The following is a 25,955-nucleotide window of genomic DNA, read 5'->3' on the forward strand; positions in this document are numbered from 1 at the left end:
AGCTCAGCATCTCTAATCAAGCCAGCTATGTCTTCAGTGGGAGCAGGTTCACACGGATGAAGTCGCCGAGCTTGCCTGCTTCTTGAGCAGGAAGGACTTTGGTAATAAAAGGGGAGAAGTCTCTTTCCAGTACTGATAGTGTAACTGAAGAATATATTTCACATTTTTGTACTGCTCTTCCTCCAAAGAGCTCACTTCCCCTCTTGTCCTCACAACAACCCTGCAAGGTAGGTGAGCTTGAGATTGAGGGGCTGGCTCAAGGTCACCCAGGATCTTCCCGGTCCAAGTCAGGCACCCAAACCACAATACCGTTCGGGCTCCTTGTATGTTGGCCTTGACAGAACAGGCCTAGCCAGGGAGCACATGAAAAGTCTGGCCAGATTCCCTAGCGTTGGGTGCAGATGGTGTCTCTGCATCAGTGGTGATGGTCTCTGAGGCCTCTGGAATGTGGCTTGGGTGTGGACTTCCACATTATCCCAGTACTCCAATGGGAGGATCATGGGGGGGGCAGCATTGGCTGGCTTATTGAAACGTGTGTGGTGCGCATAACTCTGGCTGGCGTTGCTTACCAGCAACTACTCAAATTGGTGATTTGAAGGCTCAGTTGCGTTGCTTCCACAAAGCACTAAACCAGAGTTGTCTTGGGGCTTGATGGGTCAAGCACCGGCTTTTGCACATGGAAGGCTCCAGGACCGAGCTCCCCAGTACAACAGGGGAGGCCGCGGGACTGGTTGAAGGCGTTACTCTGCCCAAGACTCCCATGGAGCTACTGCCACCGCCACCAGCGAGACAAAGCTTGCCACTAGGCTTACTGCGGTAGTGTGTGTCTCGCCAGCGCCAGCCCCTGCCGTGGCTTGAAACAGCAGGGTGGTCCTGCTGAAGTCCAAGAAGCCCAGCTTCAATTGGTGGAGTTGTGAGTGTCAGTCCTCTAGGGCAGGCCTCATAAGCAGGCCTGTGCTGTATCCCCACGTGACTGGTTTGGGTCCGTTACCCAGTTGGGGGAGGGGGTGATGCTCCCCCTGACATTGGTCAGTTTTGTGCCAGTGAAGGTCCTGCATCTTGAACTCCCCACCCTGGATTGCAGACAGGGGGAGCTGATGCTCAAGTGCCCCCCTTCCTTCTGCCCAGCTCTGCCTTCCTGTGGGTGCCGTGATCCCCTGGCTAAAGGGCAGGCTCAAAACCGGTGTGCTCCAAACTGCAGCGTCACGTTGAAGAAGTGCAGAGCCCGTAGCTTGCCGGATCTTTCAGCCTGTCCTATCTCCAAAAGCCCAACTGCCTCATGCCCTCCCACCCACACTTGTTGTGCTATGCCACAAGCTTATGGATGGCACATGCTCAAACTAAAGGCCAGATCTCAGCAGGGCAAATGTTTGGCACGTGGAAGTTCCCAGATCCAGTCTCCTGCATCTCCAGTTACAAGGCCCAAGGGGAGGGGGGGGATCCCTGAAGAGTCCCCCACCTGTGAGGGTAGACAGAATTGGTCCAGAGGAACAAACCTGCAGCCGTTGCCTTCCTGCCCGTTGTCAGGCTTGTGGCTGCTTCCAGTGTACCGTAAGTGTGTGTGTGGGGGGGGGGGGGGTTCATGACTGAGCTGCCCTGAACAGATTGCCTTGCAACAGCCCTGCGAAGTAGGTTAGATGGCCCAAGGACAAAGCAGCCACAGAGGAATTCATGGTGTTGAGAAGTGTGGAATGAGGAAGTAAGTGGGCAGGGATTTGGATGCCCTGAGTTGGACTTGTTGCTTAAATTGGTGGGGAGGACCCAATTAGACCCTGGGGGGGGCGTCCTTCCTACATAGCTGGACACCTGCATTGGCAGCTTAAGCAGGCTCACTGTGGAAGAGGCAGAATGACTGACACTTAGCCGTGGGTGACGAGTGTCCTTAAGGTTGCTTTGAACTGAGCTGGGGTTGGCTTGCCCCTTTCTTAACTGCCCCACCCTGAATCTGCAGCTGGCTGCCTTGCCTTGGGAGGGTGGGGCGGAAGGAAATGCACAAGCTGCAGAAGCTACAGAAGTTTGCCTTCCTTGAAGGTTTTCACAGGTCCCTGCAAGGTAGGGTTGGCGAGAGAAGAGACGAGGGCCAGGTAGAGAGGTTTGTGGGTCCAGTGTGCTTCAACAGCTGTGGGGCAGGCAGCCTTCCAGAGCCTTTCAGTGGGCCTGCCTTTCTACCAGGAGTCTCGTAAATACTGGGTATCCAGAATCTTGCTGTTGCGTGGAATCTTGCCTCCGGCGTGGAATTGAACGTATTGAGTCTGTAAACCGCCAGCCCCCGTGGAGGCGGAGGTCCTAGCAGCCATGGGCAGCGTCCACTGAAAGCAGCCTGCCGTGGGTTCGGAGTCGGTTCCTGGCAACCTTAATGTTCACTGAGCACTTTTAATGACTCCCTCCTTTGCTCTCCCCAATTTTTTTTGTTCTGGCACAGGCAGGCGCTTGAAATTGCAGCCTGGGGCACAGAATGCATGGCACAGAGAGAGCAAACCTATGCAGAAATAGGGTTTTGCAAGGATCTCTAGGGGCCAGAGAACGCCCAGTGAGGATATAGGTGCAGCAGCTGCCTTGAGCACTGATGGGTTGAACAGGTCAGATGATGCTATGCTCACCTTTGGGGAGATAACGCTGGAGAGGAGGCTGGACCTCAGTGGGGGGAGAAGCTCCCAGCTCTAGTTCCTGGCAGCAGAACTGTGTAGGCCCCAAGGCTGGAGGATTGCTGGGCTAGATGAGAAACCCCACTCACTGGTGGAGGTGGGAGCAGTGCTTTCCAGCGCACTTAGATGTCCACTTCCTGTTGCCAAACAGGAAATAGGGATTGCTGGGGACACTCATCTGATGCTCTTTTCCGGATGGGACGTATTCCAGGCATGGGCCTCAGCCCTTCATCAGAGCAGGGCTGTCTGCAGACCTCGACCTGAATCCCTGGAAATCGCCTCCTCTCAATCTCCCACTGTTGCAAAGGCTGCTTCTGTCGGGGCACATGGTGTTAACGTATTTCCCTCGATCTTGCTGTCCAGCTGGCTCGCTCTTTCAGTTCTGGGCAGGTCTGGCTGGGAGACAGAAGCAGGAACATGGAGGCACCCGGGGTGGCTGTCTCCGTCCTCCATGGGAGCAGGGTCTTCCTGCCCTGGAGCCCCTTTGTGTGACGCTTACATATAGGTGGCAGAACTCCAGGAGGTGGGCAGGGTGCTTTTTCCAGGCCACAGAGCAGCCCTCTTTACTATCTCTTAACTTCCCTCCGTAGAGGTAAGGAAGGCAGCCTCTCCACTCCCTTAACGCATAAACTCATCTTAACCTTGGAGCCGATTGCTTCATTCTCTTAACACATCCTTTTTCCCCCCCTCCCATGTCCAACTGGTCTTGATTAATCATTTCTTGCCCTCTTTGGCTCCCTTCTCTCTAAGGCCAGCCCTCTTTGGCCTGAGACCAGCTGGGTTAGCAGGTGTAGCGGAGGCGAGAAGAGCCCCTCCTGTGGAACTTGACTAACCTTCCCTTTTTCTATTTTTTTCTCTTGTTTTATTTTCCCTCCTCCTCCTCCTCCTTCCATCTCCTTCTCCTCCCCTCTTGCCGCTGCAGAGCGTCTGTACAGCCAGCTTGAGAAAAACCGTCTGCTCGCTAGCGAGCTGAAGCTCACTCTGCATGATCTGTGTGACTGAGGAGGGGGTCCCGCAAATCCAGTTTTAACGCCGCCTTTTGCGCCGGAGGCCGTTTTGAAACGGGGAGCGCTCTGATCTCTCTCTCTCTCTTGAGATGGGCAGATGACTTGTTGGCAGCCAGTTTAATTGGGACACTTTCTCTGCTTTTCTTCCCTAATGCACTTTTCAAGTTTTTTTTTTAATGCGTACTAATCCCCACCTGTTTTTGGTGCAGAAAACCACTGGCTCTTGTTGGGGCTTGGAACCCAACCTGTCTCTCTAGTGGCTTCTCCCTGCTCCGTAGGGCTGGAGTTGAGCAGGTGATCGACCTGGATCTACTGTGGTAGTGCAAAGCAAGCAAGGATTCTGGACTCCCAATTGCTTAATTAAAGCAACAAGGAGGGGGGAAAGGGTTTGTTGCATTTCTCTAACTGAGGCTGGAAATGGGGGGAGGGTGGAGAATCACAGGTGGATTTCTGTGAGGTTTTAGACAAAAGGCAGATTGCTGAGCTTATCGCATGCTCAAAGGCACCCTGGTCCATAATTGTGTCCTCCTGAGTGTTACTTGGCTTTCAGGGTGGCAGATCACAAGTATTGTAGCCAGAAGCAGAGCAGGTTCCCCCAGCACTCAGATAAAGGACCCAAGTAGATCCTTCAGGCCTGGAGTCTCTCTGCCCCGTAGTAAAAGGCTGGCCTAGTGTTGGCCCTTCCCTTCAGCAGACGGGGAGCTTCTTCCTGCTAGATAAGCTGCTGTGTAGCCGCTTCTCCGAACCCTTTCCGCAGATCTATGGTCTTTTTCTGTAGCTGGAGTCTCTCTTGTAGGCTTCCATTGCATGGAATGGCTGATGTGTGTTTAAATTTGTGTACCAATAAAATCACTGGCCCACTTTGATCTGTGCCTCTGTAGGTCTCTTTTTGAGCATTGGCTGTTTGAGCGTCAAATGTTAAAATGGCAAGGGGAGGGGGGAAGGACACTTGGTTTGTGGAGGAGGATTCAGGTAGGTATCTACTACAGAGCTCCATCTTCCAGCCAGAGGAAACCCCTGCCATGGCGGCTGTCGGGACGGTGTAAGCAAGCTTGGAGCAACGGAGGCACCTGGTGGGTTGTCTAGGGGATGCCGCGGACACTTGATGAAGCCTGTGTTGCTGCCACTTTTGGAGCTCCCCAGGCTGGCTAGGAAGGCTTCTTGCTTTGCTTGGTTGTTCCACTGTTCAGAATGCATGGGGGAGGGAGTCCGTTCTCTGCCTCACAGGTGCAGAGCAAGGCTTTGCTACTCCCTGCTACATGATTTCGTACACAGGGAAGCAGACACTGGCAACTTGGGCCTGCAATCCCGGGATATGGGCAGTGGGAGTGGATACTCTCTGCCAAAATGAACCATTTGTGCGGCCTGCTTGTCCTCTCACTTGGGGTCTGTGAAGTGTTGACCTACTACAGTAGGTAGGGTTAATGTTGGAGACCGGGAGGGAGGCTGGACTGTGCATGCTCTCCTGGCTGGGGCTGTAGCCCTCCTTTTCCCTGCAAAAACCAAGTAATGGGGGCTGCTGACACTTCCCCTGGAGACGCCTGTTGCTTGTGCTTGGCAGAATTATGGAGTGGGGTGTGTGTGTCTGAGTGGCATGAATTTCTCCTTAAGTGGAAAGAAGGCGAGAGAACTGTTAGGGGTAGGCTTGCTCAGGAAAGAGCCATGTAACATTTTATCAAGTGCATAAGTTCCTCAGCTTTAAGCCAGTTCTCCCCAACCTTGCATATACACAACAGGGAGCAAATGTGTAAACCTGTGGGCTGGACAGAAATGAGTTAAAAAGAGCTTCTAGTCCTCATGCTATATTCTTGAAAGTGTCCTAGAGTGCCTGCTGTCAGAGGGGGTGGCTGGCATGACTCCCAAGGGGGTGGGGTCACGATGATGGCTTTAGAGTCCTGTGTATCCAAGAATACAAGTTATGTGGGCATAACTTATGCTTCCCTGCCGCCCGCTCTCCCACCAGGGTTAGAGGGGTGTGTGTGATCCTTTTACATGTCGTTCAGCCGCCCCCCCCTCTGACAGCAGGAACTCCCAAGGGGGGGGGTCACGATGATGGCTTTAGAGTCCTGTGTATCTCCTCACCTGCCCCGGGGCACTCCAGACCAACACAAACAGATGTGCAGGTTAAAAACGAGCATGCGTATTGAACACACTGTGTGGAAGCTGGATTGAGGGAGTGCCTGGATCTTTTGACTTGCAAGGGGGAGCCGCCAGGGGAGTGTGTATGTGTGTGAAGAGTGTACAGTGGAGGGCAGGGATCCAAGCATGGAGTGGGAGAGGCACGAACCACATTCTTGCAGGTCTTGGCTTGGTGCGGCTGCGCTGCTAGGAGAGCACTGGGTGCTGGCAGAAGCACACTTGTGGCGGGGGGTGTGTGTGTGTGTGTGTGTGTGTGCACACTCTTTAACCAGGCCCCCAGGTGCTTCATTAACCCTCTCAACTCTTCCTTCCAGATAAGCTGAAATGTACCAAAGAGGAGCACCTCTGTACGCAACGGATGTTGGACCAGACCCTCTTAGACCTGAACGACATGTAAAAGGATCACACACCCCCTCCGCCCTACAGCCTGCCTCTCCCTCTTTTGCCTCCCTCTGCCCTGCCCCTGTGCTGGAGCCTGCCTACTCTGTCTTAAAAGTTGACCTCTAACCCTGGTGGGGGGGGGGGAGAGCGCGGGAGGCAGGGAAGCATCAAAGGTTAACCTTTTTTTCTTCACTTTCGTTGCCAACGTAACCAAAAGCTGCCGCTCCTCTGTCAGCCCACCTCCCCACCCCTTGTCAAGGAAGGCAGGCTTTCCAGGCTGGGCCAGCAAACACTGAGGGAAACACATGCCCACATAACGTGTATTTTTGGGGTGGCGTAACTGAGATGTACACTTTTTTTGTAGTAATTCTGTGGGGCGACTGGCCCCTTGCGAACATTGCATTCTGTAAAACCATGGGCTGGAAGCATTGCAACTAAATTCCATTCTGTCTCTCTCTCTCTTATGCTTTCTGTCTAGCGTCTGGGATAGCTTGATCTCTCTTCAAACCCCCCCCCCCACCACTGTTTTTGGGAAGGTCATAAATGATCAAGCTTTGGCCTGCAGAGCAGAGAGCCATCTGCCTCCTCCCATTTTTATTTGGCAAGGGGTTTGGGGCCCCCTTGTCAACTTTGGCTTGGGAATTTGGCCTCCGGCAACAGTGTCGGATTTGGGGCAGGTGCCTTGCGTAAAAGCTGTGGTCTTAAACCCTGTGCCGGAGGGCTGTCTCTACAGGTGGGGAAATGGCTGTATTGAAAAGATCAAGTTTTTTTTAAAGATCCGCTTTCTCTAATGCACTTCTTAACCAGCTTCTTGGACTCTCTCTCCTGGTTGCTAATAAGAACAGGGAGCTCTCTGGTCTGTCCCAGGGCAACCATCTCTCCCCCTCCCCCAGTCCATGCTGTGCCTAGTAGCTTCTGCTTAGTGTGTGTGTGTACACAGGGTACAGGATCTCTTAGAGCTCTAGCAGAGGTGAAAGATTTCATCCACCTTCTTCCCCCCAGTGCTTGCCAACAGAAAGGTGGAGACTGACCCTCGTGCTGCGCTCTGTGGTTCCGCTGCTGTGAGACTCGATCTATCCAGGATGTGTGGTTTTCTACTCTTTTTGCCTTTGTGTGAACCTCCTGGGCCTCGGAAGGAGGAAGTGTGTGTAGGGCTGCGGCGGCTTATCGGGGCCAGCATGGAGGAAAGAGGAACCATATCAAGTGTTTTGATACTTTGGAAAAAAATGAAACAAACTTTGTCTTTTATTGTTGTGGGGTTTTTTTGGAAATAAACGGAAGCATTCCCTCTACTGGCTTTTGCATTCCTCTGTCGGGGGGGGGGGGCAAGGCGGGCTGATCCCTTTTGGAAAGTGGGGGTGGGAGGAAGAGCTTAAGAACATAAGAACAGCCCCCCTGGATCAGGCCATAGGCCCACCTAGTCCAGCTTCCTATATCTCATAGCGGCCCACCAAATGCACCAGGGAGCACCCCAGATAACAAGAAGACCTGCAAGGCCTCCTGGGAATTGTAGTTAAGAACAGCCCCACTGGATCAGGACATAGGCCCATCTAGTCCAGCTTCCTGTATCTCACAGCGGCCCACCAAATGCCCCAGGGAGCACACCAGATAACAAGAGACCTCATCCTGGTGCCCTCCCTTGTATCTGGCATTCTGACATAGCCCATTTCTAAAATCAGGAGGTTGCACATGCACATCATGGCTTGTGACCCGTAATGGATTTTACCTCCAGAAACTTGTCCAATCGCCTTTTAAAGGTGTCCAGGCCAGACGCTTGTTTTGACCTCTGTCCTACAAGGAGATGCCACTTTCCTGGTGCCTTTTTAAAAATTAAGACAAAAGGGAAATGAGCAAATCTGGGTCCTGAGTATTGGAACAGCTGTCTGGAATGGGTTGGGGTAGTTCCAGGCAGAGGGGCTACTGCTGTCTTGCCTTGCCCTTTCTGGCACCCAGCTGCCTGGATATCCTGGGTGCTTGAACAACTGTTGCTCTCCCAGCACCTTTACTGATCTTGGCAGCAGGCCCCCTGTGCCTTTTCTCAGCTACTTCAAGACCTGCAGAAGTTTGGCTGTGTTCTGTCAGGACTGGAAGCTGTCACAGGGACTGTACCACATCTACTGTATGTAGCACATTAAGGCTGGCTTCACTTGTCCCCCCAACCCCTAATTAGAGCTGTACCAGGATCCCTCAGGGTAGGACCAGGGCTCATCTCCTTTCCCAAAATCAGACTGTTCTTGAATGATTGAATTCAATCAATCTTGAATTGATTGCTCTCAAGAACATAAAATCCCAGCTGCATTAGACAAGATCCTCAGGTCTGGCACCCCATTGTTCATACTAGCCAAGCAGCAAGCCCAAAACATGAAGGTAATAGTCCATTGATTTCCCCCCCTTCTCTTCAGAGGTATACTACCACTGCTTATGGAGGTTCATCAAAGCCATTAGGATAGCTTGGCTGGGCTAGATCTGCTCTTGTCTATGAGTTGAATGACTGGAGCGGAGTTGCATCATGCCGGTGTGAACTGGGGGTTCCTATTGAATCTGCTGTGAACTTGCTAGGCAGCCTGGAGAAGCTGCTTCCTCCCAGCCTGAGCTGCAATACTGGAGGGAATCGTAACACTTCCTCGCCTTGTAAGGCTGTAAGGACCGCATGGTGATAAGGTATGTACAGTTGGGCAGCGCTGCGTACATACCATGCAGTGTTGTTCCCTTTTCAGGCCATCTAAGGCACCATAATGTCTCATGTGAGAGTTGGCTTGTCAATTACTTCCCCTGTGGGAAGCACAGCTTGATTTTTCTCCCTCCTGAAGGTGCTGCCAGCAACTCTTCTTGCACATCTCAAGGACTAGTATTATGGGACACAAAAAATCTTGTGCATTCCCACTTGGTCTCCACTAGGGCAGTGATCCGTTGACAAAAACTGCACTGCTCTCCGGGTTGGTCCACCCATAAAGCCCTCTGAGGCTGTCAGTTCCAGCAGCTCAGCAGGACTGGCCTCCTCCACGTGTCTCTCCTGCTGCTTCCATTCATAAGCTCCACCCCAGCCACGCCCCCTGGCCCTGGCCACGCCCCCTCTGGTCTGGAATGGAAGAAAGGCATCATTAGAACATGGCCATGCAGAAGCGCATGCGCAAAGACAAGACTCGAACCTGGCCTACTTGAGCGATGCGCACGCGCACGCGCATGATGAGAATTTCCAGACATGAGCGGTGCGCGTGCGCAAAGATCAGACCCTGACTCGACACGAGCGGTGCGCATGCGCACAGGCACGATTCGAACAGCCAGTTAAGAGCCCTACAGCGGCAGCGCATGCGCAGAACGACGCGCGCGCGCGCCTCTGAGGCGGTTGAGCTGCCATTTTGTGCGCTCGTTGGGTCGACGATGGCGGGCGGCTGCTGGCTCCCGGCGAGGCCCGTGCTCTCCCTGGCGGCCCTGCTGCTGCTGGCGGGCGCGGCCCGGGCCTATAAACTGAACGTGCCGAAGGTGCTACTGCCCTTCAGCCGGGACAAGCGCGTCTCCTTCGTGCTGGCGGCTGAGGGCGGTTGCTACGCCTGGTGAGGGCGGGGCGCCCAGGGAGCGCGGGGGCGTGGCCTCCGCAGCTAGGGAATGGGCGCCCGTGACGTCAGCCCAAAAGGCAGCCCAGGCTGAGCTTGATTGATTGATTGGTTGATTATTGAAACCTTTAGCTGTATTGATCAGGCATGTCACGTGTTCATTGCCAACACATGCACATGTGCGAACACATGCACACACATGCGTGCACACTTATAAAGCATATATATATAGCAGCCTGTTAAAAGTACGGATCTGTGACTTCCCCAAATGCAGTCGCAGAGCATGGTAGCCTCAAGCCTGATAGGTTAAGGATAAGATACATACTGAAATGATTGGGGACCCACCTGAAATTGACTCACGACCCACAGTTTGGGAAACACGGATCTGGTGGATTTTATGTTAGTGAAGTGTTGTTGAAAGCCAGTGTATAAATACAGCAAGTCCTCCCTTAATCATAACACAGAGCATAAAGCAGCAGATCATAGAGGACTCAGGCCTGTCAAAAATACTAAAAGATGTAAAAAAGATGTTTAAAAGGCCATGAACTCAGAAGGCTTGTTTAAACAAAAGGGTCTTCAGGCTTCGCCGAAAAGTCTCAAGAGATGGAGCTATTCTCAAGGGGAAGGGCGTTCCATAACATTGGTGCCACTGCTGAGAAGGCCCTATTTCTTGCCGCCGCCCCACGTACCTCCTTGGGCGGCGGCACTTGTAAAAAGGCCTTTTCTGATTACCTAGGAGGACGAGCCGGATTGTGCGGAAGTAGGCGGTCTCTAAGATACCCTGGTCCAGAGCAGTATAGGGCTTTAAAGGTCAAAACCAGCACCTTGAATTGGGCCCGAGAAAGAATGGGCAGCCAATATAGCCCCTGGAGAAGCAGGCTGACAGAGTCAAACCGCCTAGCTCCAGTGACCACATGGGCCACCGCATTCTGCACTAATTGCAATTTCCGAACCGTTTTCAGGGACAGCCCCACATAAAGTGCGTTACAATAATCTAACCTTGATGTCACCGTGGCATGGATCACCGTGGCCAGGTCTGCACAATCCAAGTATGGCCGCAGCTGGCGCACTAGCCGAAGCTGAGCGAAGGCCCCCCTAGCCACAACCGCCACCTGGGAATCCAGGAGCAGCTGCGAGTCCAGGTGGACCCCCAAGCTGCGGACCTGCTCCTTCAGAGGGAGTGCAACCCCATTCAGAGCAAGCCGATAGTCCAGCACCTGCATCGAGGATTTCCGAACCAGGAGAGCCTCTGTCTTATCTGGATTTAATTTCAGCTTGTTAGCCCCCATCCAGATCCTCACTGCTTCCAGACAGCACTCCAGGCCCTCAACCGCCACCCTGGAATCTGGAGGAAAGGAGAGATAGAGCTGGGTGTCATCAGCATATTGATGACACCCCACTCCAAACCCCTGGATGACCTCTCCCAGCGGTTTCATGTAGATATTAAATAGCATGGGGGACAGAATTGAACCCTGCGGCACACTGCACCTCAAAGGCCAGAGTGTCTCGGCCAATCTCATGCTCTCAGGATACCATGGTCGATGGTATCGAAAGCCGAAAACTTAAAGGCCTTTTGTTTTAAATTGTTTCATTACAATGTTGATGAGCAGGGAAAAAACCACTCCCCCTGGGACCCTGCATGTGTGGCGTTTGCCCATTCTTAGAAATTTGGATAGGATTTGGCCCTAGTGCTGCAATCCTAAAGACACTTAGCTGGAAGTAAGCTCCATTGAATAAAATGGGATTTATTTCTGAGTAAACAGGTATAGGATTGTGCTATAAGTTAGAACAGGGGTGTCCAAAGTTTTGGGCAGGAGGGCCACATCATCTTTCTGACACTGTGTTGGGGGCCGGGGAAAAGAGAGAATTAATTTACATTTAAAATTTGAATAAATTTACATAAGTTTACATAAATGAATATATTAAAGATTAACTTATATGAATGAATGAAGGTCTTGCAATAGCTCAAGGCCTATAAAAGGCCTTGCACAAAGCAAGGCTGGCCTTTCCTTTGCTGCTGCTACTACATCACAGATGTGAAACAACAAGCAGTGGAGGGAGCCCTCATCCCACAGCTCACGTGAGAGGTCAAACAATCGCCCTCACGCTGAGAGCAGTTGCACTGGGCCAGTGTGGGCTCCAACAAAGCTCCGGAGGGCCAGAGGCTCATTGGAGACTGGAGGCTCCCTGAGGGCCGCATTGAGAGGCCTCGAGGGCCACAAGTGGCCCCAGGGCCGGGGTTTGGGCACCCCTGAGTTAGAAAGCAGGACTTCCCTAGTTCTGATCTTCCCTCTACAATGAATTCTCACCAGTAGCCTTAGGCAAACCACCCCCTCTGAGCCTCAGTCTTCTCCTTCTGCAGTATGGGATAATAATACTTCTCTTGGTGTAAGGACAACACCAGAAGAGAACCTGTGAAACTCTTTGCATGCTCAGGAACTCTGTGCAAATGCAAAGTTTTTTTTTTCTGTTTTGTAGGTATTCCACCCGCCATGACACGGTCACCATTGAGCCAGTGTATGAGAATGGCACTGGCTGCTCTCAGAAAGCTGTGCTGACCACTCGTTCCACACAGGCCACCAAGCTAGTGAGTGTGGTCATGGCGGAAGAGACAGGTAGGTGGGGCGTTAAAGAGGGAGGCTTGAAAGGAACCGAACGGCGTCTGACACAGTCAAGCTGATGGGAGCATCTAAAGTGATACTGAGTTTCCATCCTTGCTGTCTCGGCGCATCTAGCGCCCTCTGCCCCCAAAGAGATGACCTGCTGCAGCAAGGATATGCACCGATGAGGTCTGTGCAGCTTGTGACCCACCGAACAAGGAGCAGCCCTCCAGCCCTCATGATACGACTTCCCATTTCTGCCAGCAGCAAGAAGTTCAAGGCCTGTGCCAACCCAGATTTTATTTCTTTAGGGCAGTAGTTGCCATACTGTGGCTCAGGGACCCAGCCACGGGTCATGACCCAATTTTTATCTGACAGAGCAGATTGCAGGCCATGTGCATCACAGGTTTGGGAAGCTGCTCTTTGGGAAGGGAGAGCTACTGCGCAATCACCATTATAGCCACGTCCCTTGGCGTTTATAAATCAGGCAGCATCTTCTTGGGCCTCTAAAAGGTTTGGGAACCACTGTAGTAGAGTACTGGTGTCTAGACTAGGCGAGGGCTGAGCCCGTAAGGGAAGTCAGAGGGGACGAGTCAGGTGGCACTTCAGAGAAAGAAGCAGGGGAAATGAACAGACAGACCAGGGCATGATCTATCACTATCAGAGGAATCATGGGAAGTGAGATGTTTGTTTATTGACCTACTTGTAACCCAATGCAACTTAAATTCCTGCTTGGCGATGCAGCGGGCTGCTCAACATCCTACAGAGGGTTTTGGCTGCTGCAGATCTTAGGCCTGCTGAAGTTCTTATTTGTCTCCTTGCCCCGGGGTAAACCTCAGCAGCCCCAATGGGTCAGCTCAGTCCTGAGTTGGTCTGTGCAGGTGGATCAGGCCCAGGGAGGGACCTGGGATTCAGAGTGTGTTTCCACCGCCAATCCCACCTCCCTCCCAGGTTCGATCAGCCAACTCCCCACCCCATCACATGTTTCTCTGGTGCCTCCTCTAGGGTTGGTTTGGGCTGGTAATTTTGTAAACAGCTTTTCCAAGATAGCAAAGCATTTGACTAAAAGAGAAGAGAACACACTTCTTTGGGTCACTTTGTCTCAGACCCTTAAGGGTGTGAAAGGCCAAGTCCTTCAGGACCCTGGACAGGTCCCATGGCCAAGAAGGTCCCATTTGGCTGTTACCCTCCACATGCCCGATCTTGTCTGATCTCGGAAGCTAAGCAGGATCAGGCCTGGTTAGTACTTGGATGGGAGACTGCCTGGGAATACTGGGTGCTGTAGGCTTATACCATGATCTTGGAAGCTAAGCAGGGTCAGGCCTGGTTAGTACTTGGATGGGAGACAGCCTGGGAATACCGGGTGCTGTAGGCTTATACCATAGTCTTTCGAGATGGAAGGTTGCCAACCATGGTGGTAACTGAACCTTTATGTGCTCCCTCCAGCTTGACTGTCTCCCCAGGGCCCTGTCACCTTGCTGGCAGATGGAAAGGGCAGGGGCCCTGTGAGCCGAGGTCAAACAGTGGGATATATAAATATATATATATATATATAATCAAATACATCATTGGAAGAGCTGCTGGCATTAAGAAACATTTAAAATTCTTTTGTCAAGGGCCCTGACTCGTCTTGTCTCCACCTGGGTTGGCTTTTTCTGTACCCATTGTGTCACTAGAATGTAAGTCCTTTGGGGCAGAGGCCTCCGGAAAGTGCCATAGGTTTTGATGGTGCTGTATAACCCTAGAGGCCCATTAACAGTAGACTCACAACAGGACAATTGCAAACCCTCTATTGGGAAACTGGAAATTCCAAATGGCCTGTGATTTGCCATTTTTGTTCTGTTGTTCCCCAGACTTTGGTTTTCTCCCCAGCATTTGGGAAAGTAATGTGGGGCTTATTCAGGGCATGACCCAAAGGGCAAGAGACCCAGTTTGGCTCTCCTTTCCAGTGACAGGCCACTTGCTGCGTTGCGATGTTTTCGTGGACCTCATAGACCATGTTGAAATAATCTCCCGGACCAAAGAGATCTATGTTGAAGACTCCCCACTCGAGCTCACCGTGAGGGCACTGGATGCTGAAGGTACTGTATCTGGGGCAGCCTATGGTACTGGGAAAGGCAGTTTTAAGCCCAGTTCTGCTCTCCCTTCTATTCCTAGCTGTATCCAGGGCACAATTGACTGGCAACTTCCTTTTTTCCAGGAAGTGTCCAATTGACACTGACAAAAGACAAGGGAAATCTCTATGCAACTTTGGTGTGATCCAATAGGGCTGTTTGGATGCTCTTATGGTACATTTTACCTTTAGGGTTCCATAAATAAGAACATCAGAAGAGCCCTGCTGCATCAGGCTAAAGGGGTCCCATCTAGTCCAGCTTCCTGCATCACTCAGTGGCCTACCAGATTCCTCAGGGAGCATCCAAGACCACAAGAGACCTACATCCTGATGCCACTCCTTTCACCTGGCATTCAGAGACCTACTTTTAGAACCAGGAAGTTTCATATGCCCATCATGGCTTGTAATCTCCATTTCCTCCATAAATTTGTTCAATCCCCTTTTCAAGGCATCTAGGCCAAGTGCCACCACTACATCCTGTGGCAAGTGGTTGCACAGATTAATTACAAATTAAAAGTCAGTGGGTGGTTTTATCTTGTTTGGATGGCTTTTGTACAGACCCTTCCCTGTGTTGTTTACAACGCTTGCGTTCCTCCCTGTCATAAACTTAGGGGGGTTTGGGGCGTTCAGAGTTCTTGGTTCTCGAACCCTAAAGCCCTCAAGGCCCCCCTGTCCAGTAGTACTGCCTCCACCCTGTATGTGCCAGTGCCTCAGTCCAGGGACACTGAGACCCTCTAGGCTTAACTCTATCCCTTGCAGGCACTGAGCTCTTTCTCCAATTAAAGCTTCGTTCCTCAAGTTACTAGACCTCAATGATCACTTGGTAGCTTGCTAATGGCTAGGCAGGATTCTGAACCTTTGTCCCCAACAGACAATGAAACAACTTGGTAAAAGAGATTTTAGTGTATTATGTACATAAGGTTACATAAGGCAGCAAATGCTAGAGGCATAAACATCTAGGAAACATATCAGCAATAAAATAATAAAGCTAGCTGGCTATCTCTGTTAATCCCTATCTCTCACCTGGGTCAGTTACTCTTGTAGATCTCTTAGCTGCAGGCTACCTGTGAGGCCAGGTGCCCATGGTGGACAATGGAGCTCACAGCGTGCAGGATGTTGCACCCAAAAACTCTGCCCAAGAAAAACTGGACACACCCCTTGGGGCACTCATTATTATACTTCTTATGCTAATAGCACTGAGGTGACTTCATACTTATTTAGACTGTCCAATCAGAAACTTTGGAGGACAGAACCTTCTAGAAGTGGGTCTGGTTGCCAGCCCTCCTAGTTCTTACCCCTCCCAACTGGAGATCCATAGCTGGATTCCATTCCACTTGATCAGGCGCCCCTCAGTCTACTGAGGTGTTAAACATTCCAATGGGTTGTAGTTCTTGTTGTCTGTCCTTTCTGGCCAGCAAAGGAGAGACAACAATCTTTGTGTTTGTTTACTCCCATTCTTGCAGCTTGGAACTGCGAGCCACTTCTCCGTTACTGACTTAGTTTGGTTCAGGCTTCACATGCTAACCTAGGCCTAAACTGTACATATTCATGACACTCCCCTTCTCCCAAATAGTCCGAAGGATGGGCCGCATTAAAATCCCCCTCTCTGGCATAGAAGAGGACAGCGTCAGGATGGAGGGATGCGCGTTGTGCAGTGGCACACTTTTTTTCAGTTCGACGAAGCCTGTGCTCATTCTGGGTTCTGCCCACAGGGAACACGTTCAGTAGCTTGGAAGGGATGGAGTTGGAGTGGAGCATCGCCAAGGACGACGAGATGGAAAACATGGAAGTGTCAAGCAAAATTAGGTAAGACGGGAGCCCCAGCAGCGACTGAGAAGGAGGGGAAGGACCTAGGAAGGGCCAATTCCCAACCCATTAAGAGCCCCATTAGGCTAATCCAAGCAGTCCATTCAGGAGCCTGCAGAGTAGGTCACGCCCATCAGCAGCCATTTGCCTTCCTGAGCTTTTGTAAACTCACCTGGGAAGGCCAGCCCCCTTTCAATCAGGAAGGAAGGAGGGGGGAGGAGCCAGCCAGGAGTATAAAGCTAGGCAGGCCATCGCGTGAGGCTCTCTGCAGACGCGTGTGGCCTCTGGGACCCCAAGTGCCTCTGGGAACTAAGTGCCAGGTAAGGCACAAGAGTTTAGCATCTGGGCGAGTTCAGCAGCAGGGCGAGGAGGCCAGGGCCCCATACGCCGCCCTTCCTCTTCCCTTGAGAAGAGGGCTGCTATCCAGTGTACGGTTTTTAAAAGGACCCCTAAATAAAACAACAACAACAACAACAACAAAAAAGCTATGCAGTCAGACAGCCAGCAGCAGGGTGGGGGCTATCCAGTGTTCTGCATCGAGTGCCACATGTATGATTATATGCCTCTGGGGCATAAGTCATGGGTGTGTCCTCGGTGCAAGGAGCTCCAGGCTCTCAGGGAACGCGTCTGCTCCCTTGAAGCCTTGGTGGCCGACCTGGAGAAGCGCAGGCAGCCAGAGGAGGACCGTGGGGAGACTTCCGGGGACGATCAGGCTTCGTCCCAACCTCAGGCGTGCAGCTCCTCGGCTGCCCGGGTGGGAAGTCTCGGGACTGGAGGACGTCATCCTGGAGAGGAGGGAAACAATCCCCTAGGGGGGATCCCTTCTCCAGGGGATGGGCCCGTATCCGAGCGCACTCGGGATACTCCTCGGCGGGAGGGGGGTCGGGGGCTTCTTGTAGTGGGGGATTCGATTATTAGAAACATAGAGAGGGGGGTTTGCGACGGATGTGAGGACCGCATGGTGACTTGCCTGCCTGGTGCGAAGGTTGCGGACATCACTTCTCGTCTAGACAGGCTGGTAGACAGTGCTGGGGGAGAGGTAGCGGCTGTGGTGCATGTCGGCACCAACGACGTGGGCAAGTGTAGCTGGGAGGTCCTGGAGGCCAAATTTAGGCTTTTAGGCAGGAAGCTGAAAGCCAGGACCTCAAAGGTAGCGTTCTCTGAAGTGCTACCTGTTCCACGCGCAGGGCCAGCTAGGCAGGCGGAGATCAGGGGTCTCAATGCGTGGATGAGACGGTGGTGTAGGGAGGAGGGGTTTAGATTCGTTAGGCACTGGGGAACGTTTTGGGACAAGCGGGGCCTGTACAAGAGGGACGGGCTACATTTGAACCAGAATGGAACCAGACTGCTGGCGCATAACATTAAAAAGGTGGCAGAGCAGCTTTTAAACTGATCCCTGGGGGAAGGCCGACAGGAGCCGAGGGGCATCCGGTTCGGGACTCCTCATCCCTATGGGATGAGGATGGGGAGGTTAGAGAACAACAAGACAAAGGCAGGGTAGGAGAAGAAATTGGGAAAGGTAGGGAGATGGGATGTGATAGACGGTTTGGCACAATGAGAGGATGCGGGGACAAAGGAGCGAATAAGCAGCCCATCCTGGGGCATTCCGTGTATAAATGCCTTTATGCGAATGCCCGAAGTCTACGAGCAAAGGTGGGAGAACTGGAATGTCTGGTGACAAGGGAAAATATTGACATAGTGGGCATAACGGAAACCTGGTGGAATGCGGAGAATCAGTGGGATACCGCAATCCCGGGCTATAAACTCTACAGGAGGGACAGGCAGGGGCGTGTTGGAGGTGGGGTGGCCATTTATGTTAAGGAAGGGATAGAATCCAGCAAAGTAGAGATTGAAGGTGGGTCCGACTCCACCGTAGAATCTCTGTGGGTTAAATTACCAGGCTTGAGCAGCGATGTAATACTGGGGGTGTGCTATCGTCCTCCAGACCAGAAATCTGATGGGGACCTTGAAATGAGGAAACAGATCAGGGAGGTGACAAGGAGGGACAGGGTTGTAATCATGGGGGACTTCAATTATCCTCATATTGACTGGGTCAATTTGTGTTCTGGTCACGATAAGGAAACCGGATTTCTTGACGTGCTAAATGACTGTGGCTTAGATCAGCTAGTCACGGAGCCCACCAGAGGACAGGTGACTCTGGATTTAATTTTGTGCGGTACGCAGGACCTGGTTAGAGATGTAAACGTTACTGAGCCATTGGGGAACAGTGATCATGCTGCGATCCGTTTTGACATGCACGTTGGGGGAAGAATACCAGGCAAATCTCTAACAAAAACCCTTGACTTCCGACGGGCGGACTTCCCTCAAATGAGGAGGCTGGTTAGAAGGAGGTTGAAAGGGAGGGTAAAAAGAGTCCAGTCTCTCCAGAGTGCATGGAGGCTGCTTAAAACAACAGTAATAGAGGCCCAGCAGAGGTGTATACCGCAAAGAAAGAAGGGTTCCACTAAATCCAGGAGAGTGCCCGCATGGCTAACCAGCCAAGTTAGAGAGGCTGTGAAGGGCAAGGAAGCTTCCTTCCGTAAATGGAAGTCTTGCCCTGATGAAGAGAATAAAAAGGAACATAAACTGTGGCAAAAGAAATGTAAGAAGGTGATAGGGGAGGCCAAGCGAGACTATGAGGAACGCATGGCCAGCAACATTAAGGGGAATAATAAAAGCTTCTTCAAATATGTTAGAAGCAGGAAACCCGCCAGAGAAGCGGTTGGCCCTCTGGATGGTGAGGGAGGGAAAGGGGAGATAAAAGGAGACTTAGAGATGGCAGAGAAATTAAATGAGTTCTTTGCATCTGTCTTCACGGCAGAAGACCTTGGGCAGATACCGCTGCCCGAACGGCCCATCCTAACCGAGGAGTTAAGTCAGATAGAGGTTAAAAGAGAAGATGTTTCAGACCTCATTGATAAATTAAAGATCAATAAGTCACCGGGCCCTGATGGCATACACCCAAGGGTTATTAAGGAATTGAAGAATGAAGTTGCAGATCTCTTGACTAAGGTATGCAACTTGTCCCTCAAAACGGCCACGGTGCCAGAAGATTGGAGGATAGCAAATGTCACGCCTATTTTTAAAAAGGGAAAGAGGGGGGACCCGGGAAACTATAGGCCGGTCAGCCTAACATCCATACCGGGTAAGATGGTGGAATGCCTCATCAAAGATAGGATCTCAAAACACATAGACGAACAGGCCTTGCTGAGGGAGAGTCAGCATGGCTTCTGTAAGGGTAAGTCTTGCCTCACAAACCTTATAGAATTCTTTGAAAAGGTCAACAGGCATGTGGATGCGGGAGAACCCGTGGACATTATATATCTGGACTTTCAGAAGGCGTTTGACACGGTCCCTCACCAAAGGCTACTGAAAAAACTCCACAGTCAGGGAATTAGAGGACAGGTCCTCTCGTGGATTGAGAACTGGTTGGAGGCCAGGAAGCAGAGAGTGGGTGTCAATGGGCAATTTTCACAATGGAGAGAGGTGAAAAGCGGTGTGCCCCAAGGATCTGTCCTGGGACCGGTGCTTTTCAACCTCTTCATAAATGACCTGGAGACAGGGTTGAGCAGTGAAGTGGCTAAGTTTGCAGATGACACCAAACTTTTCCGAGTGGTAAAGACCAGAAGTGATTGTGAGGAGCTCCAGAAGGATCTCTCCAGACTGGCAGAATGGGCAGCAAAATGGCAGATGCGCTTCAATGTCAGTAAGTGTAAAGTCATGCACATTGGGGCAAAAAATCAAAACTTTAGATATAGGCTGATGGGTTCTGAGCTGTCTGTGACAGATCAGGAGAGAGATCTTGGGGTGGTGGTGGACAGGTCGATGAAAGTGTCGACCCAATGTGCGGCAGCAGTGAAGAAGGCCAATTCTATGCTTGGGATCATTAGGAAGGGTATTGAGAACAAAACGGTTAGTATTATAATGCCGTTGTACAAATCTATGGTAAGGCCACACCTGGAGTATTGTGTCCAGTTCTGGTCGCCGCATCTCAAAAAAGACATAGTGGAAATGGAAAAGGTGCAAAAGAGAGCGACTAAGATGATTACGGGGCTGGGGCACCTTCCTTATGAGGAAAGGCTACGGCGTTTGGGCCTCTTCAGCCTAGAAAAGAGACGCTTGAGGGGGGACATGATTGAGACATACAAAATTATGCAGGGGATGGACAGAGTGGATAGGGAGATGCTCTTTACACTCTCACATAATACCAGAACCAGGGGACATCCACTAAAATTGAGTGTTGGGCGGGTTAGGACAGACAAAAGAAAATATTTCTTTACTCAGCGTGTGGTCGGTCTGTGGAACTCCTTGCCACAGGATGTGGTGCTGGCGTCTAGCCTAGACGCCTTTAAAAGGGGATTGGACGAGTTTCTGGAGGAAAAATCCATTATGGGGTACAAGCCATGATGTGTATGCGCAACCTCCTGATTTTAGGAATGGGTTAAGTCAGAATGCCAGATGTAGGGGAGAGCACCAGGATGAGGTCTCTTGTTATCTGGTGTGCTCCCTGGGGCATTTGGTGGGCCGCTGTGAGATACAGGAAGCTGGACTAGATGGGCCTATGGCCTGATCCAGTGGGGCTGTTCTTATGTTCTTATGTTCTTATGAGAGCTGAGTGTGGTTCCGTGGATACATTGCCAAGCGAAGGAGGCTTCATTCAACCAATCCCTGCTTTGAATGCTCTTGGGCTCAGTCCCCTGCCTGTAAAATGGGAATACCAGTGCCTTACCTCATCAGAGGTAATATTTAAAGTCCTCTGCACAGATGGAGTTTATGAGTAGCCCAATCCTACCTTAACTCCGCTCCTGCTGACGATGCAGCCATTTCACCGGCCATTTCTTCTTGCCCTGGTCATCCTGTTCCTCCCTCTCCCCGTCCTGTTCTGCCTGTTCTGCCTCACCAACTTACAGGTGCAGGGGCTTCTTTGCAGGTGACTGGTGTGCAACTGCTCCCCGTGGCACAGCAAACCCACAGGACAGGGCCCTAAGTAAAACCCCAAGGGTTCGCCAGAGGAAATGAACTCATTCCTTTTTGCCTCCTGTCCCCTACAGTCTCTTCTGTTTGAACCACGCAAACATACGCTGAAATGATATCAGAAAATGACCTTTTGTTTTTTCCTGTAAACACTGTAATTTGGTCTCTTTAGGATTTTAAAATATTCTGAAGCAGAATATTCTCCACCAGCCTATATCGTGGAGATGGAAAGGGAGGAGAAACAAGGGGACAGGGTCCTAGTTTCGGGAATGAAAACAGGAGCGGCCGTCATTAAGGTCCGAATTGAGGAAGCTACATACAAGGTGGGTTCTCTCTGGGCCTCCAGACTGGGTATATTGCAGTAGGGGGGTGCTGCAAGGTCATTGACCCCTGACTATGCATACCTAGGCATCAGACCTCTCCTCACTGCAGTACAGTTGAAGAGGCCTGCACCTCATTTGCAACATGCGTCCAACCTCTGACTTGCATCGTTTACACCTTTTTGTATTTTGAATGCCCAAAGAAGAATCAGACCTACTGCATCTATATCTGTTTTCCTCCTGGCACCGTGTTAATGAGTGCCTTTTTTGTTTGTTTCGTCAGAAAGTAGCCCCTGCACTGATACGCCTCTTGGTTTTGGAGAACATCTTCTTAATTCCCTCCTATGATGTCTATCTGCTGGTTGGAGCCTACATCAAGTACAGAGTTGGCAAAATAGTCCAGGGCAAGATCATAGGTATTTATCATTGCCCCCCCCCCCATTTACACCCAACTTTCTTAAAGCCCTTGGCAGTCCTTTCCAAGTGGAACTTGCTGCTCCTTCTTTTCCTGCTATTGGTGCAGAGCAGGGCTTTCTGTTTTGGCCCCCGCACTGTAGAACTTCCTTCCCCTAGAGATTTTGGCTGACTCTTTTCCTGCCTTTGAGACCTGTGAGCCAGCTTCCCCTACCTCCATGTCAACCTGCCCAGCTATTAAGCTCAGCGGTGGGGCCCTGCTGTCTGGCCCACCATTGGCAGAGGTCCATTTGATGAGCAGTGAGGATGGTGGCCTCCAGAGATTGCATAGAATGCATGTGTCACTTTGACAGCTCTGATTGAGTCATATGTTCTTCTCAATTAAATTTACCCCTGCAGAGGTGGAGCTGCCCCTGGAGCATTACGAGCTCAAGCTACAGGACGAAGCGAAGGCAGCCGGCGGGTCCGACCTCCTCCCTGTGGCTCAACTAGACGTGAACACGGCTACCGTCAGCGCCATGCAGCTGGGACAAGTGAACCTAGTTTTTGTCCACAAGAGTATCCTTTTCAGCATCAGCCAGACCTGTGCCAGCCGGTTCAAGTCTTCTCTGTTGTCTCTGAAAGGGGCTTTTGAAGGCCAAGGGCCCTCTCTTCCCTCAGAGGATACTGGTGTCCCGTCCCGTCCCCCCCATTTTCAGTGGAGCAGAATTCCTTAAGGGAATAAACAAGACATCCACATGCGAAGTTCTTCTGGACTTCCCAACTGCACCATATATGTTGTTGAAGCTGGATATTTAGGTAACCGCCCCCCTCCAAGAAGTTGTATGCACTAATGCCTAAGGAAAAGTGCTGTGGATCTCAGTGGCTTTTGTGTCTGGCCCTTTCTGGATGGCTGCAGATGGAGGGACAGAGCTGAACGGGATCCAGAGTCCCCTGCCCAAGGCAGCCAGTATGACCTTCCTTCACAGCAGAATCACCTCTGGTTCTGTGTCTGTTTTATTGGGATGACGTGTGCTTCCTCTAATTGGTCCCCACCCCCCAACCAACACTGACATGAAATCTGTGCCTTTGATTGCAGGTTTCACTGTCCAGCCTGGAAACAGGTGGATCCTCGAAGTGCATCGAGCATACACTGTTACCGTCGAAGTGTACGACAAGTCGAGCACCAGGATCTACCCATCTGATGTGAGTTGGTGTTGATTGTGGGGGGGGGGGGGAAGAGAGTTTAGGAGCTTCCAAAGGCCCAGATTAATTTGCAGGGTGTTTCTGTGTCTGTTTAATTGGAAGCATGTTCCACTGAGTTCAGTGGCACTTACTCCCTGCAACTGCGTGTAGGATTTTCATTGCTAACTACTTTGGGAAAGCTTTGCCCAGCACTTAGTTCATCTGTGGAACTCCCTGCCGCAGGATGTTGTGATGGCACCCGGCCTAGATGCCTTTCAAAGGGGACTGGGCACATTTACGGAGGAAAACTCCATACAGGTTACAAGTCACGATGACTGTCTGCATCCTCCAGGTTTTAGAAGTAGGAAGCTGGATGGGCCCTTGGCCTGATCCAGCAGGGCTTTTCTTACGTTCTTATTGTAGTTTAATCAAGCAGTATGAGATGAAATACAGTGCAGGTCTTACGATACAATTCTGCAGTCCTGCTTGACTTGGAAGTAGGTTTGCTTGGAATCAGTGTTCTGCAGAAATGAGACAGGGCCATTCGAGGCTCTCCACAGAACCAAGTAAGGGATTTGTCTCTCTCCAACTCCTGGAGACAGGAAGGCCATGAGGCCTAAATATCGAATGTGTGCATCTTCACCACCTGGAATATTTCTCCAGCCCACCCAGCTGCCTTTCCTGATTAGATTCAAGCTCCAGGGAAGCCAGGAACCCACAACAAATTCCCTTGATCGTCTGTGTTCTTTGCCTTGTGCCACTGGCCATTTGGCGCCTCTCTGCCAAGCTTTTCCTCCTCCTGACAGCATCACTTCCTTCCCTTCCCTGTCCTTGATTTCCAGAATCTCAGAATAACCCACCAGTTCCCCGAGGAATATTTTGAGGAGTTCAGGTCGTCAGCCAATGGTTCCTACCACATTGTTCAGATCCTGAGAGCTGGGGTCACCGTCATCAGAGCCACACTGGTGTCTGTTCTACTTCAGGTAAAAAAAAAGGGGGGGGAACTTGATCGAAGGGATAGAAGTCCTCATCGTTACCAAAAACTGAAATGCCAGGCTTTGAGGGGAACATCCACTCTCCAACTTGGCTGATGATTTCAGTGATTTACAGTATCTCTAAGACAGAACTCTTTAGAGACTCTTTGTAACAATGTACTCCCAAGTCATTCCCCTTGCACCTCACCAATTTAACCTGGTGGTGACCCCCTGCCTTTATCCTCCTCCCCTTTACCCTTGTCCAGGGGTCTTTTCCAGCCCTGCCCGGACATGCCAGAGCTTGAACCCAAGGCCTTCTGCATGCGAGGGCTCTACCGCTGAGGTACAGCCCCTCCCCACAGATGTCGAGGCTTAGGAATTTGAACACATTGGCCATTCTTTTTTCCTTTCTCTCTTTCAGAGCGGCTCGGAGGACTTCTTGCTGATCCCAATCAGCCACGAGCAGGAAGTGAAGATCTACCTTCCAATCACGCTGACCCCCTCCTTCTTGGCCTTTCCACACCATCCCCTGGCCCTGGACGTCTTGTATCAGTACAGAGTTCAGGTGACATTGACCAAGACCTCTCTCTCTCTCTCAAGCTCTCTCTCTCTCTCTCTCTCAAGCTCTCAAGCTCCTTAAGATGTTATTAAGCCATCTTTTCTTCGGTCTTCCTCTCAGTCTTTTCCCAGTACTTTTGGCATCATATGCTTGCATGATTAGACAGGAGTTGTCCATACTCAGCTTATAACCAAACCAGCACAATCTAGATTTTAAAACCTGCACTGAAGGCCCTTTCTCATCTGCTTGGATTCATACATTTTTATTTCTCCGTCATTGGCACCAAGTGACCAAGACCCACAAGAGACAAGGCCAGGAATGCCCTTGTTTGTTGTTCTCTTTTGCATGACATTTTTGACCGCAGGAAAATGGCCACATACAACGAAACCGCCAGGCAGCGCAGTGTCGTTATGGTGGAAAAATTGCATGTGCACAGCATCTTATTTTGCAATTTTGCTACATGGCCTCACTGCATATAGTGTTCCTTTCTGATTCTCCTCCTCCCCGCCCCACGGTTTTTTTCACAGGTAGAGGGGGGCAGCGGCAACTTCACATGGACCTCTTCCAATCAGACCGTGGCCACCGTCACCGTCAAAGGGGTGGTCACCGCAGGCCTGGTCCAGGGGCAGAGCACCGTGCAGGCCAGAGATGTACAAAACCCCTTCCACTTTGGAGAAATACAGGCAAGTCTTCCTCCTGGGCTCATCTCTCCCTGGGCGAATCCTGCTCTGGGTTCCCGCTGCTTCATTTTCCTCCCCAAGGAAGCCTGGGCATTGAAATTCATAGCAAAGGTGGAGCAGGGCCAGCAATTTCTTGTAAAGAACTCCCAACAACCCCCCTAAATTTAAATATATTAACTTAAAATAGCTAACAGTGGTACTCAAGGCAGTGTACAGCATAACCTTTCAATTTTAATTGCTTTTCTAGACCAAAAACAGGACAGTAGAAACTCCACACAAAGACAAGAGGGGGAGGGGACCAGAGGTCAATGCCACCAGAAGCCCCCAGTCCAGCCCTTGCATGGTCCAGCTACCATTATCGTCGTCCCCCCTTCCTCAGCAGTCTTCCCTGACTCCCTTCCTGCTCCCTGCCCACTCAGGTGTATGTGCTGCGGCTGTCAAAGATGGAGTTTGTGCCACTGCATGCCGATATTGAGATCGGGCAGGCCTTGGAAGTCCCCCTCGTCATGTATCACATGGCAAAGGAGAAGGGGGAGACCGTCCCTTTCACGGACTGCTCCCTCTTACCTCTGGACGTCAGCATGGACAAGCAGGGCGTGTTTGCTGTGGACGAAGAGGGTAAGAG

At 51.2% G+C, this 25,955-nt stretch overlaps 2 protein-coding genes across 2 annotated transcripts in view; both read left to right on the forward strand.

Moving 5' to 3' along the window:
- TPM3 (tropomyosin 3) overlaps positions 1–4,518 on the forward strand; it is a 31,677-nt gene extending 27,159 nt beyond the window's left edge. The window contains 1 exon segment of the mRNA XM_066610315.1: positions 3,568–4,518. Coding sequence (XP_066466412.1) covers positions 3,568–3,589 — 22 coding nt within the window. The 3' untranslated portion in view covers positions 3,590–4,518.
- Positions 4,519–6,195: 1,677 nt separating this feature from the next.
- The window catches only part of LOC136635255 (nuclear pore membrane glycoprotein 210-like), a 24,112-nt gene continuing 4,352 nt past the window's right edge, over positions 6,196–25,955 (forward strand). The window contains exons 1-14 of the mRNA XM_066610407.1: positions 6,196–7,375; positions 9,636–9,726; positions 12,205–12,341; positions 14,276–14,407; positions 16,152–16,245; positions 21,392–21,542; positions 21,823–21,955; positions 22,353–22,511; positions 22,683–22,751; positions 23,032–23,138; positions 23,960–24,100; positions 24,513–24,656; positions 25,178–25,333; positions 25,750–25,948. Coding sequence (XP_066466504.1) covers positions 7,255–7,375; positions 9,636–9,726; positions 12,205–12,341; positions 14,276–14,407; positions 16,152–16,245; positions 21,392–21,542; positions 21,823–21,955; positions 22,353–22,511; positions 22,683–22,751; positions 23,032–23,138; positions 23,960–24,100; positions 24,513–24,656; positions 25,178–25,333; positions 25,750–25,948 — 1,834 coding nt within the window. The 5' untranslated portion in view covers positions 6,196–7,254. The remainder of the gene's footprint in view (positions 7,376–9,635; positions 9,727–12,204; positions 12,342–14,275; positions 14,408–16,151; positions 16,246–21,391; positions 21,543–21,822; positions 21,956–22,352; positions 22,512–22,682; positions 22,752–23,031; positions 23,139–23,959; positions 24,101–24,512; positions 24,657–25,177; positions 25,334–25,749; positions 25,949–25,955) is intronic.

The sequence above is a fragment of the Tiliqua scincoides genome, chromosome 15 (assembly GCF_035046505.1).
Source record: "Tiliqua scincoides isolate rTilSci1 chromosome 15, rTilSci1.hap2, whole genome shotgun sequence".
In the NCBI taxonomy this organism is placed as follows: domain Eukaryota; kingdom Metazoa; phylum Chordata; class Lepidosauria; order Squamata; family Scincidae; genus Tiliqua; species Tiliqua scincoides.